This window comes from Epinephelus lanceolatus, chromosome 19, assembly GCF_041903045.1.
Source record: "Epinephelus lanceolatus isolate andai-2023 chromosome 19, ASM4190304v1, whole genome shotgun sequence".
NCBI classification, from domain to species: domain Eukaryota; kingdom Metazoa; phylum Chordata; class Actinopteri; order Perciformes; family Serranidae; genus Epinephelus; species Epinephelus lanceolatus.
Genome location: NC_135752.1, coordinates 4,491,542 through 4,505,095, shown reverse-complemented (window position 1 = coordinate 4,505,095; position 13,554 = coordinate 4,491,542). Strand labels below are relative to the sequence as shown.

Here is a 13,554-nt window from a genome sequence, read left to right as displayed (position 1 = left end):
AGACTGCAAACCTTTGGCAACATCTGCCAAAGTGCCCCCAGCCCAACAGGTAAATAAAGTGGCAGCTGTTCTGATAACTGGGGCTTTTTGCTGCTCCACTAAATCAAAGCAGGTAAGTGTTCAGTGACAGTAGGTGTATACTGCAGGGCAGAAACCAGCGACAGCAGTCATGAATAATTTGGTATAAGAAAAAAAAATAAAAGCTCCACACAAAACAATATCTTAAACAATAATGATGTCCATCCCACATCACTGATTACCACTTTACTGTAATTTCCCAAATAGTGCCTGGAAATCCGTTGTTTCTAATTCCCCATTTTTTTTTATAACTACATATAATCGTTTTATTGAAAAATGTTGTTTTCTGATCTGCTCCTGTTTTATTTTGCTGTTGATGCATGTTTAGCTGTTGAACATGGAGGCACATAACACTGGACATTATACTGATTACATTCAGTACATTAATAGTTGTAACATTTAGTGTAACATTTCAGCACTAACTTGATCAGTTAAAGAGAATTGTATCACATCACTCTGCTGCTCACTGAGTTGCCAACAGATTTTTTTGCATCTAAAGCCTTTGGACCAGCAATATTCACCTTACGGCCTGCAGGCCATATCAGGCCCCTGATAGGGCAAAGAGTGAACATTTTTTCACAGGACAAATAAATTAATTCACATTAAGATTTCTTTCTTTAGGAAACATACATTAAGCTGTTTTCATACCACCACAGAACAACCGCTCTCACAACTGCATACCCCTCATAGTGGCTGCTGTCACTATGGTCAAGGACTGTGATAACGGGCAGGTGCTTCTGTGACTGTTGGGAAGTAAAAGCTAGATGGCGCCGTGTAAAAAACTGCATACTGCAGCAAGACAACAGAAATCACTGAAATTAACAAAGATTTCTACATATTGCCCCAAGGGAGTGCCCCAAGGGTCCATTCTCGGGCCTATCCTCTTTTCCATCTATTTACTCCCCTTAGGGGCTATTATTAGGAAATGCTATATCTCATTTCACTTTTATGCTGACGATAGCCAAATCTACATGCCCCTGAAAGCCAGTGACCAGAGTTGCTTAGAGCCCTTGTTAAAAAGTCTTATTGACATTAAAGCGTGGTTGGCCCGTAACTTTCTAAATTTTAATGAAAGCAAGACAGAGGTTATAATGTTATAATGTGATCCACTAGTACCTCTAAAGCCCCTCTTGACCTGGTTTCTCTTGCTCGGTATCTTAAACCTACTGTGACAAATCTTGGGGTCAAAATTGACTACAGTCTTAAAATAGATCAGCAGATATATTCTGTTGTAAAATCCAGCTTTTTCCAGTTAAGGATCATATCAAAGGTTATGCCCCTCCTTTCTTTCAATGATTTTGAGAGGGTTATCAACGCTTTTGTCTCCACAAGACTTGACTATTGAAATGCCCTCCTTGTTGGTGTCTCTCAGACTTCCCTTTCACGACTCCAATTAGTTCAGAATGCGGCTGCTCGACTTTTAACTGGAGCACGCAGGCAAGAGCACATTTCCCTGATATTACAGTCCCCACCTGGCTTCCTGTATCTTTTAGGATTAATTTTAAGATCTTATTGTTTACTTTTAAGGCTCTTAATGGGTTGGCCCCCTCTTACTTGTCTAGTCTCCTGCACCCCTGTGTTTCCTCTCGAGCATTGAGGTTTGCTGACAGATCGCTCCTGGCTGTCTCGAAAACACAGCTAAAGCAGAGGGGTGACAGAGCCGTTGCTGTTGTGGTCCCCAAACTTTGGAACGAGCTGCCCCTCCAGATTAGACTCGAACCTACTATGCCTGTTTTTAAGTCTCATTTAAAAACCCATTTGTTTTCTCAGGCCTTCTCAGTCTCTGTGTGAATGCGGGTTGCTTTGTGGACTGAATTTTGTGTTCTTAATTCGTGTTAACAAACTTTTTGTGTTTTGTATTTTTGTCATGCTTATTTTTTGTACAGCACTTTGGTCAACACTGTTATTTATAAATGTGCTATATAAATAAATTTGTATTGTATTGTATATTTGGACAATTTAGCAGTCATCTGAAGTTTGGTGAACATGTTATTGCTTGGCTTGTAAGTTGCAAGTACTATGTTGTACAATGGGTATTCAGATACCAACATTATCAGTGTGTGTATATATATATATATATATATATCATCACATTTGTCACCATCATGGAGGACTCAGGCGATAAAACTTGGCAGCCCAAGGATGAGGTGGCAGCCCACATCAAGTTCAAGACATCCATGGAGGATCCTTTTGAGGTTTTCTGGTTGTGAAAGGAGTATGCTAAAATGTTTCCTAACCTGGCAATGATTGTGCAGAATGTTTCTGCCATCCTGGCATCGAGCTTTGACTTAGACATAATGACGGGTAACGGGTGGGTTCTGGTACTGAGCTTTACGGGTATGGGCGAAGGCGGTGAGCTGCTACAGGCGGTTTGAAAGCAGCTTTAAATGCTTGAGTGCTAACAAAGCATCAAAACAGAGCTTGTATAACAAAAAAAATTGCCAGGTAGGTTCCCCTGGAACCCCTGACAGAGGTCCGGGCTAAGCCCCGATTGTTGTCAATTCCTAGAGGCGCCCTTGCATACATGTGCAGGGCTGCTGACTGATCCCAGACTTCCTGTTATTTTTCAAAAGTGGCCCCCAGGGAAAGCAAATTGAGTATCCCTGCTTTATATACTCATATTCCCAACTGTTAATAGTAGATTTAATGTAAAAAATGCAGGAAGTGTTTAGTTTCATTGACTGTAAGTTGCTGCGCCAGAGTAAAAGCAAATGAAATTAAATAGCTAATGGAAACAGTATTTGTGTTAATGAGGAGAAACTCTGAGGAGCAGAGTGATGAGTATGACACTACTCTGTTGTTATACTGATGAAATAAGTGCTGTGACATTGTACATTACACTGAATGTACCATGTAAACTGTTACAGTAGAGGTAATTTCACCCTCCTCAGTGTTTTTAATCCGTCTATATTAGCGGACAGCCTTTGTTCATGCTCCAATAGCTATTATTAAGACACCTTTTATTTGAAAATTTACAGTAATCAAAACGTTGTTTAACCCCAACCACACAGTGCAACAGCAAATACAGTGGAAATGCAAAAAAATACAAAAGGTCATGCAGAGGAACATCCTTCTGAAAATGACTTGTGATGATCAATGGTGCTTTGGGTTGACTCTATCACAGACCCTTGCTGTGCTGTGATCAGTCTTTTCAGAGAGGCCATGTTTGCGGACAGATCAGCAGGGCTCTGTTTTAGATAGATGTCCTCAGCATCTGAGTGTGCATAGGAACGTTCTTGTACACCAACAAAGGTTTGATTTGAGATGGGGCTCGTGGTTAGCCTGCTACTTTGGCAGCCACTCTGCAGTGTCCCTGTGCTGCTTTTATGCCATGGCTCAGACTGGTGGGTCCAGTCTTGCATGTTGTTGACCTGTAATGACAGAGGGCACAGTGAGGACTGAGTGAACTCTGAAGAGTCCTGAGTGGTCTGGTAGCATCCTCCTTCTGAAACTCTGACAGGAGAGGAGGACTTTCCAGAAGGCTCATATTCAGGGTCGATGGCCTCCACTTTGATTTGAATGGTTCTGGCTTTGATCCGCAGTTTGTGGGGCAAAGCTGAAGAACTGGCATCTGGCACTTTGTGTGTGGAGACAATGACACTTCTCAGGTCAGCTACAGATGGCATCAACCCTTTGGGGACCTGCTGCTCATCCTCACCATCTGATGATTTGCTTACAGCACCATCATCTGAGCTCCTGGGGGAGTTACTAGATGACCTGGTGAGCTGCAGGAATGAGGCAGGCTGGGAGTAGACTCCTGGCAAGGGGCTGGCCATGTAGTTTCTATAGAGTTCGTAGGGACTACTTCTCTCTTGTGCATAACTGCCACTCTCTGCTGGTTCCTGCTTAACCTCTGCAGTCCTGCAGATATCAAAGTTGCCCTGAGTAGCAGTACATGTCTCGGGTGCATGAGGTGAATGCTTGATGACTGATACGCAGCTTCTGTGCAAGTGAAGAGGCTCCAAAACCCTGCTGGAAGAACTCTGGCCAGCATTGGGTGGAGCAATCTCCTGGTAAAGGTTGATCGCATTGGAGCTGGATAACTTCTGGACTTCTTGGGCATATGCTGCCAAGCTCACCAGGCCAAACTTCAGCTTTAACGACAGCAACTCAGCCTTGAGGGAGGCATTTTCCTCTCCAAGGGCCATCAGCTTGTTCTCAAGCACCATGTCGTTTATGCGCCGCTTCTCCCTGGAGCGTTTGGCCGCCTCATTGTTTTTGCGACGCCTCTCCCAGTAAAGGGTGTCTTTCTTCTCCTCTGGGATAAACTCTCTTTTCCTGCGACAGGTAGTTTTAGCCTTGAAAGGAATTGTAGAGATTTTGTGGCCTATCACATCTCTGTTAGCCCCTTGTAAAGCCACAGCCAGGACCAGAGCATCCTCTCCACTGTAGGACTCACTGGAGTCCACCTCTTGCTTGATTGATTGCATATTATCACTGTTGGCTACTGTCAGTATGTTCACAGGTCATTAACTGTACACCATAATGCTTCAGTGCAGCGATAGGAACTGCCACATTGGATTAATCCTCTTGAGTTGAGGGAATCTGTGGAACAACAGACAATGAGAGAGGTTCTACATGTCAGTGTCAAGTTGAAACAAAGTTCAAGTTAACAGTAATCTTAAGTCATGTATTTCCATTAAAGGACAACTTCTGTATTTTTCAACCTGGGCCCTATTTCCCCATGTGTATGTGTGCGTATGATTCATGGGTACAATTTGTTCTAAAACTGGTTCAGTATTGAGGGAGGTGGATGCAACCGGAGCCACGAAACGAGCTAAAACAGTAACGGGGGCAAATACGTCCCGTATAAGTTTGCGCATTAAAAGTGCTTTTTTTCGCCACTGACCGGCTCAGATCGCCAGTGCTATGAGTGGAATCAGCTGTCAGTCAGTGTTGGAGCATATACATACATATGGACATTTAATCACTAGTTCAAAGGGAACTTAAATGTTATGAAACATGACAGAATGAGTTCTATTTTGAAGCAAGCATGGTCTCTTCATATCTTTACAGAGTTATGTAAAAATCTCTTTTTTTAGTCAAGGGTTTAAAAAACAAGATTTTTTTGAAAAGGACACATTTAACTTTAATCTGGTGCAGATCAAATGAGTGAAAATTGTTTTGTTGAGTTTCATATCCTAGAACAATGACCCAATTTCATTTTTTAAAAAGCCATGCTGGAAAATAAATGGTGCATCTTTTACTGGTGTCACTATGTTTATCTTGTTACAGATTAATTTTTACCAAATAGAAAATACTCAAAATTAATAAAATACATGTTTCTAATACAACAGAAATATTGCCAATCTCTGATCACCAGTTCAAAGTGATGTCATTGTGTACCTGAGAATCTCAGAGTGACTTTGAGGGAAAAACTCACCTCGCTCCCATCTTTTTTTGGTTCATTTCCAGATTTAAATATTTATGCAGTTATTTCCCTTTAAAAGCCATATATGAGTCAACCCCTGCTCTTGATCAATATGTGCTTTGATTATGTTTTTGTCCTGTTTGAATGTCTGTACAAAAACTCATGTGACTGATGGGAGTTAATTAAGAAAGTATTCAGACATTTTCACTTTTCTGTTATGTTGCAGCCTTATCCTAAAATCTTTTTAATTCATATTTTTTCTTATTTGGCAGGATCTTAGATTTTTTTGGCAAATGTATTAAAGAGAAGAAGACCCTTTACTCAGTTCTTAGTTAAAGCACGTTTGACAGCAATTACAGTCTTGATAATATGGGTATAAAGTGACAAGCTTTGCACACCTCAAGTTGGGGATTTTCCTGTTGGAAAGTGAATCTGAACACTGCTGACCAGGTTTTCATTAAAGATATCTCTGTACTTTGCACCACTGAGCTCTCTCTCAACCCTGACCAGAATCCCAGACCTTGCCATTGAAAAACACTCCCACAGTATGATGCTGCCACCACTGTGTTTCACCACTGGGATGATACTGTGCTGGAATTAGCAGTGCCTGGTTTCCTCCAGACATGACACTAATAAGAACTGAGGCCAGACATGCAGATACCTGTTAATATTGATTGATCTTAAATAGACAGGTGTGTGCTTTTCCCAGTAATGTCGAATCAGTTGAATTTACCATAAGGAGACTTAAGATAAGATAAGATAAACTTTATTGTCCCAAACGGGAAATTTGTTTTGGGCACATAGCGTGACAGAGCTGCATAGCAGATACAACTGGAGCTGCACGATATTGGAAAAAACTGACATTGCGACTTTTTTTTTTTTTTTTGCAATATATATTGCAATATTAAAAAATACAAGAATTTTCACCAGATGACTTAAACTAAGAAAATTAAAAAATAGTGGCGGGGCTTTTACTGACCACAACTGCAGAGGCTACCAGCTTCATTTGAAACCGACTACATTATAAATGGGCCCTTATTTATTAATCCCTCTGTATCTTTATATTTTTACTTTTTATCCGCTCCCGTTGCCTTGGTAAAGTTAATGCATTGCACCGTCATTTCAAACTGCTGAGTGCTCATAGAGACGAGCGGAGCTCTCTTCAGAGCTGCTTTTCTGAAGCAAAACAAAAATTTACATGTTCTAAAAAAAAGAGAAAACATTGCATGTCCTGCAATGTGACTATCGAACAAGCACATTGCATGGCAATGTTCAAACAATATATCGTGCAGCCCTAGATACAACCATCATATACAATGAAGACACACAGTACACAACCATGTAGTACAGCAAGAACACCAATTTGAATAACATGATTGTACAATTATGACTACTGGGCAAAATAAATACATCAACTTTGTCATAACAAGTAAGGCTAAAAGAATAAAAGCTCCTTCAGGTTGCACTAGCCCAGGAGATAATAATTACAAGTGCAATAAAAACAGTAGCATAGATAGTGCAAATAACACGCAAATGAAACTGTCACAATCACAAATGAAACAGAAGTGAGAGTAAAAGCATAAAAACATACCAAAGTGTGCAACAGGTCACTAGTCACAATAGCAGCCCTGCTCCACCAGGGAAACACCACAGGGCCAGCAGAAGAAGAGAGTGGCATAACCAAAAGAACATTACAAGATTTTCTTTGGTGAGGGGGGAGTCCGGTTGTCAGGGATTCAGAGCCCAATCAACCATCAATCACACTGATGAAAAACTTTTCGTATAAAGCTGCAACATAATGTGAGAAACCTAAAAGGGTCTGTATACTTTCTGAATGCACTGTAAATGCTGTATTATAATATATGCTGACACAAAAAGTTAATTGACCGATTGACAGAAAATAAATTGGCAACTATTTTGATCATCATGTAATTCATAGCTTTTCCTTGTCTTACCTTTCAGGAAATGGAATTTAAAAAAAACTATTACAAGATGTCTTAAATGTGACAGGCAAAAATAAAAATAACAGTTGCAGCCCTAAATGTGTCAAACGTATTAGGAGTTAACAGCATCTCCACATACAAGTCGTTTCTTTTATGCTTCTTAAAGTTACAGTTAAGCACTGATCTCAGTTCAGTATTAAGTATTAGTAATTAAGTAATAATGCATTAGCCCATTACTACCTTGAAGATGATATTTACAGTTTATTGATAATCTCTCCTCCTAGGTTTAAAATAACGGTTCTGAGTGGAATGCTACTCAAAAAGGCAATTTAGCTTGTTTTGGGCTTCCAAGCTCCCATACATCCAGAGGAGAAGGAACAAAGAACTACAGACAGCTGTAATCTTAACACGTGGCCAAACAGAAGCTCAAACACAGAAACACACGTCCTGTAACCTGAAGCTTATGTAGCACACAATCAACCTAACACACTTATTCATATTTAATGTTAATTATTATGACTGCTACAGAAAGATGTTGCTTAATAGAAATAGAAATAAAGGTTAGGGGTGTGGTAACATACCAAAATATATGTCTCCTCTGACTCTGTGTCCTCATTTTGTCTTTGTAATGAATCTACATTTAGGATGTAAATGATTAAGAGAGAAACATGATTAAGAAATGACAAATAATATGCGGCTACCTTTCCTATGGAATGAAATTTTGGCTTATTGAGATTTAATATGATACCACACAAGCCCAATGTCAATTCATTCATAGTCTACAAAGCAACCTGCAATCCTGTGAAATAGTCTATGCCTAATTTTACCATTTGGGAAAAACAGCCACAGACGACTAATCTACTCTGGTGGAAAATGCATGACCCTCTCTCCACCATAAATTAGTTATTTAATTTTTTAGATTTTTTTTCCTGGAGTTGGAAAAAGCCTTGGTTTTTCACTCTTGTCATGCATGCTGGTTAGTCAGTGCATATGGTTTATGTTTGACCAAATTCTAGGCTAAATGAGAAGTGTAGAATAAAATGAGTTTGATTAAATATAACTGCAGAGTGCCCCAGGGATGACATTTTTTCTGTAGGTCAACACAAAAGTTGGCACTGCACACAAATATAGATCACTTTCATGATTATTTAAGCCTAAATGCAATCACCAAAAGTAAAAAACTAATCTTAAATTATAAACAAACTACACTACAGTTGCGTGACCTAACGTGACCACAACACTGAAAAGCCATGATCAGTGTGATGACATTCTGCAGTCCCATTTAGACACTTGTTAGCAACACATGCCTTTTTTCAGGCATCCAACCAAAAACCCATTCAAAAACCCACTGACTTCAAGATGAGAGAACCAGGAGTGCAAAAATGCTGACTCATTTCTGGTTTATAGGACTCATTCGGGGCACTCTTTTTTTTAAGCTCAGCTTTGGTCATGCTTTTATTTTTTATTTATATAAGTATTTCTCGCACATGGTGTGTTTAAGGACTGTCGTAAATCTTAAAAAATGAAATGATAAATTCTGTTTTTACAGTTTCTGGCTATGATAAATGGTGTAATTTTGGCAATTTTTAAAGAAAACATGCCGGCATGTTTTTTTTTGTTTGTTTGTTTGTTTTAAAATCTATTGTAAAATAATTACAACCTTTACATTTGTATGCCCCTTCCCTAAGCCAAAAAAATGAGTCCCTAACCAGTGCATAATGAATTACTTGGCATACCTCCCCCTTTTTGCATAGGTAACGAACAGTCCCTTACAGATGTTGAGATTTGACTCAACACCGCTGCTGAGGTTATGTAGGGATGATTACCCCCTTGTCTTTTCTAACGAGGCAACATATGACATCAAGACTAAATTTGGATCACACGTGATTAAAATGGGTGGTAATATTACCGCAACGTGAGCTTGATTTGGAGGGGGGTGGCGACGCGGGAGTTCACCGTCGGTTCAGCCGCGACAGGCCGCCGGGTGCATGTACTGAGGGAACAGCCCGGCCCGGACCGCAGCGGGCCGTCAACATGTCCTATTGTCCCAGATTCCTTCATTGTGTCCGTATAGCAACCCCACACCCCACCCTCACCCCACCCCCGGCCTCCGAATGCCAGTATATTCTACGGCTGCAGACATTATGCAATGTTTGTCTGTGTGGCAATAACAATAAGGGCCAGTATTTGTTCTGTTATGTATGTGTGTATGAGTTTAAATAACTCCAAATTATCAACCATTAATAAATTTGTGTCAGGTATTAAACGCTGTGTGTAACGTTAACAGGCTGCACTGAGACAATGTGGGCATTCACTGTGTTGACATCATTGCCTTGCTTACTCATGACACTGGCGGCTGAAGCGTGGGGTCTATCTACGCCCTAAAAAGTCAGCGCCTGTAATGTGAACATTGAGTACAGTACGGAAGACACTGTTTGGATCAACAACTCACTGACTCGTAACAGTCAGACAACAACAGCAGCCACAAGACTTTGATAACGTTGCTGCCAGCTACCTCATATTCTGGGTCACAACACCGTGTCGCAATCCGTAAAATCCTGCTAACGTTAGGCCTACAGTACGAGCCTGAGAACTGATCAATACATGCCTCATTTACCGGCCATTGTCCTGCTTGTGTCGGCTATTACTACAGTAAAGTCTAACTAATAACAGCCAACCGAGATAATACACATTACCCTCAACTTGAGCTTAGTTTCACCTTTAATGTGAACGGTAACGTGGCTATTCTAAATTTAAAGTGTGTTTGAAGCAAGAAAACACAGTGGTTAGCCAAATGACACAGAATTATAAGCTAGCTACCAGCTGCTGTGATTCTGGGACCTTGTCTACCATCCCGCAGAAATCGTCCAACACAAGAAGTAAGAATAAGGTTGCTTTAATGTTACCCTAAAAAAACGGTACCTTTTTTCCACCTGGTTGGAGGCTTTGGTCTGGCTTTTCCACTGCGTATTAGGCACAGAGAAGAAGTTTGGCTTTCCCATTGGTCAATAAGGAAATAACTGTCGATGAAATCCGACGAGTTGCGAAGTACACGGCTCTCCTCCCTTGGCTTTTTCCTCTCAAGGTGGCTACTGACTCATGGATCTGTGTTAGTAGGTCAGTGGTTAAGTGTATTGGCAGCGTGAGATTGAAAGACAGTCATCGCAGCCAATCAGAACGCAGCATTTTCCAATTTTAGCCAATGACTTCTGGCCTCAACAGAGAGCTCAAATCTCATATAAAATGTATGTCGTCATCCACAAAGCGCGTGGGGCTTTTACGTGCGTCAATTCATCACACTACATGGGTTTTCATGATTATAGGTAGCCTCATCTTACAGGTTTATCTAATGTTATTATTACTGTTAATACATCTATGTGCACCTTTCTAAATAAGGTTGCAAAGCGCTTCAAAATGGGCACTGTTTAACTTCTATACAATAATCTGGTAGTAGGTTATGATAAGTAGGCCCTATCTACAGTACAGTAATCTGACTGAAGGCTTGTATTAGTGTTGGGAAGGTTACTTTTGAAATGTCACAGGATACAGATTAGTAGTCACTCTGTTAAAAACGCACTAAGTAACCATTTTAATTACTCCATCAAAATAATCTAAGCCTACATTTAATTTGCCTACTTTTTGATTATTTTTCTAACAAATGTTTTAAACTAGGCAATGAATGCGAAAAATGTCCAGAAATAAGCTATGCCAAAAGAAGGCATTCCTGCATGGTGAAAAAGCTGCAAAGCAACAGAATGAATGTTATATTCTACATATAAGCTCTTTACCGAAGAGTATATTTTCAGATGTAACCTATTTGTGATCACCAACATTTTGATCAGTGACTGTAGTTTAATTAAGCATTATAATTTTTTGTCATTATCTGATTACAATTATATGTAGCTAGTTATCATTATTATTTATTATTAGCCTAACCTTTATTGAAACAGGGAAGACCATTGAGAGCAAGCTCTCTTTTACAAGGACACCCTGATTACAGTACATCAAAAACAATAAAAGCACACAAAAATAACACTATACATCAACAAGTTATAAAACAATTGAATAATATAAAGGTTACAATATGTATGGACAAAGACATCAGTATGGGAAAAACCATAAATTCACAGAAAAACACATGCATTCACACTGCTCCAAGTAAGATTTTTTTGATTGATTAAAATGAATTATTTTATCTAATTTTATAAGCTTCTGCAGATTATTCCACTTGTGTGGCGCATACTGTTTAAGAGCCAGTTTCCCGGTCTCAGTATTAACATCATGATTTTCTGAACAACAAAACAATCATTAACAATAGTCTTGGGACCTAGTGTAGTGTGAAATTGTTCTGTGAACAAAGACGACAGCATAGGAAAAACATCAATTCACAGAAAAAAACATGCATTCACACAGTTACACACAGCTCATGGTTACATGTAACTAGTTACTCCCCAACTCTGCTTGTAATATAGTCAGATTGTTTTATATGTAGTCAGCCCAATCTAGTTATATCATTTATATCAAATATATCAAATGTTGTTGAACCACTGTGTTAAATTAGCCTACATGATGGTGCTCTACCAGCCAGAATATAAAACTATATGTGACTTATAATGAATAAACTTATACCCTATGCAACAGCTCCATATCTGTTGCTATTACTACTAACAATAACAATAAGAATAACAAGGATAGTAAAAGGTATTATTGAAGTATTGTTAAATGAAGCTGTAAATACAATTCTTGGCAAGATACCACAATTAAACCACCAGGAACTGCACAACCTTCATAATGTTGTACAAATATGAAGTGGTGGAGGACACTTTCAGAGCCTTCATCAATCCAAATTAGCAATAGCCTACCACAGTGTAGAAATATTTCATTATAAGTGAAAGTTCTATTCAAAATTTTACTCATGATAATGTCCATAATTATTATAAGCAAAATATATTATAGCTTGAAATTTCAGATTTACATGAATTTGGATACAATATGGCAATACAAAAATAAATAAATAAAGAAATATGCAAGTGGAAAAGTAGAATGTAATTTCTTTACAGAAAAATAAAATAACTGCAAAGGCATTACTGTGCTCAATAAAAGAAAATTAGGAAAATAATAATTTACAGAAGTTACACTTAGATCCATTGCAAAATACTCTGCATACTAGAATAATAAAAAATATCAATTTTTATTTATTTTTATTATTTATCTATTTATCTATGTGTGCATGTGTGCAACCCAGATGGAGCAATACGAGTGTCTTGGGGTCCCGTTACTATCAAGAACTGTAGTGTTTCAGCACTGTTTGTTGTTCATACTGCCAAAGAGCTCTAGGGGTCACTGTTGGATAACTGGTGTAAATTTGAATGGCGTTTGTACCTGGAGGTTCAGAGTTAAGATGGCTGCTACACATGAGTCCCTGCTCAAATATGTGTTCCTGTGAGGTTCACATACTTGTTTGAATGTAAGCGCAGTTTGTGAGGCCATCCATTGTATCACTGCTCCTGCAATGACCTACTCACATGGGACATTAAAGGAGCTCTTATAGAAGTATTAACAGTGGACTGAACCCTGTTCATGATCGTTTTCCCCCTTATACGTTTCCAACCATATCAGGAAAACAAAACAACAGAGAGAAAAAACACTATAATACTACAGGACAAATACTACATAATTGTCCTAACACTTCACTGCAGCTTCATATAAATCATTCAAACTCATAAAATATCATGTTGCCTATTTAGTGGTTGCACCCTGCAGTCAAATGGAAAAAATAGTACACATTTCACATGTTGACTTAGAAAAACATTCAGAAAAACCTAAAGCTTGCCTCACTTCTAACATTATGGCATTTTAGTGTTTTTATTCCATCTTGTTTTACTCTCAGCTGTTCTTGTTTTAAATTATTCATCCACTTGGAGGTTAAATTGTTGTATTTAGTCTTAAGGTTTTATTGTTTTACTAATTTGGCTTATTACTCCGTGATTAGTTTTTATTGCCATTTCTATCTTAGTTTCTAATTTGTGTTCTTTGTGCCTATGATCTTTTGTTTATTTGTTTCCATTGGCTATATTGTGAATGAAGGTCTCTATCTCAATGTATTTTTGAGTTGAAAAAAAAAAAAAATAATAACTGAATGAATTTTACCACAATGCTGTT

At 38.8% G+C, this 13,554-nt stretch overlaps 1 protein-coding gene across 1 annotated transcript; it reads right to left on the bottom strand.

The window, feature by feature from the left end:
- Nucleotides 1–3,022: 3,022 nt before the first annotated feature.
- On the bottom strand, nt 3,023–10,519 carry nfil3 (nuclear factor, interleukin 3 regulated). The gene is made up of 2 exons (XM_033647021.2): nt 10,315–10,519; nt 3,023–4,623 (listed from the first exon to the last, which is right to left on the bottom strand). Exon 2 carries the CDS (start codon nt 4,506–4,508, stop codon nt 3,132–3,134), a length of 1,377 nt encoding a protein of 458 aa, XP_033502912.1. The 5' UTR covers nt 4,509–4,623; nt 10,315–10,519; the 3' UTR covers nt 3,023–3,131.
- Between the last annotated feature and the right edge of the window lie 3,035 nt (nt 10,520–13,554).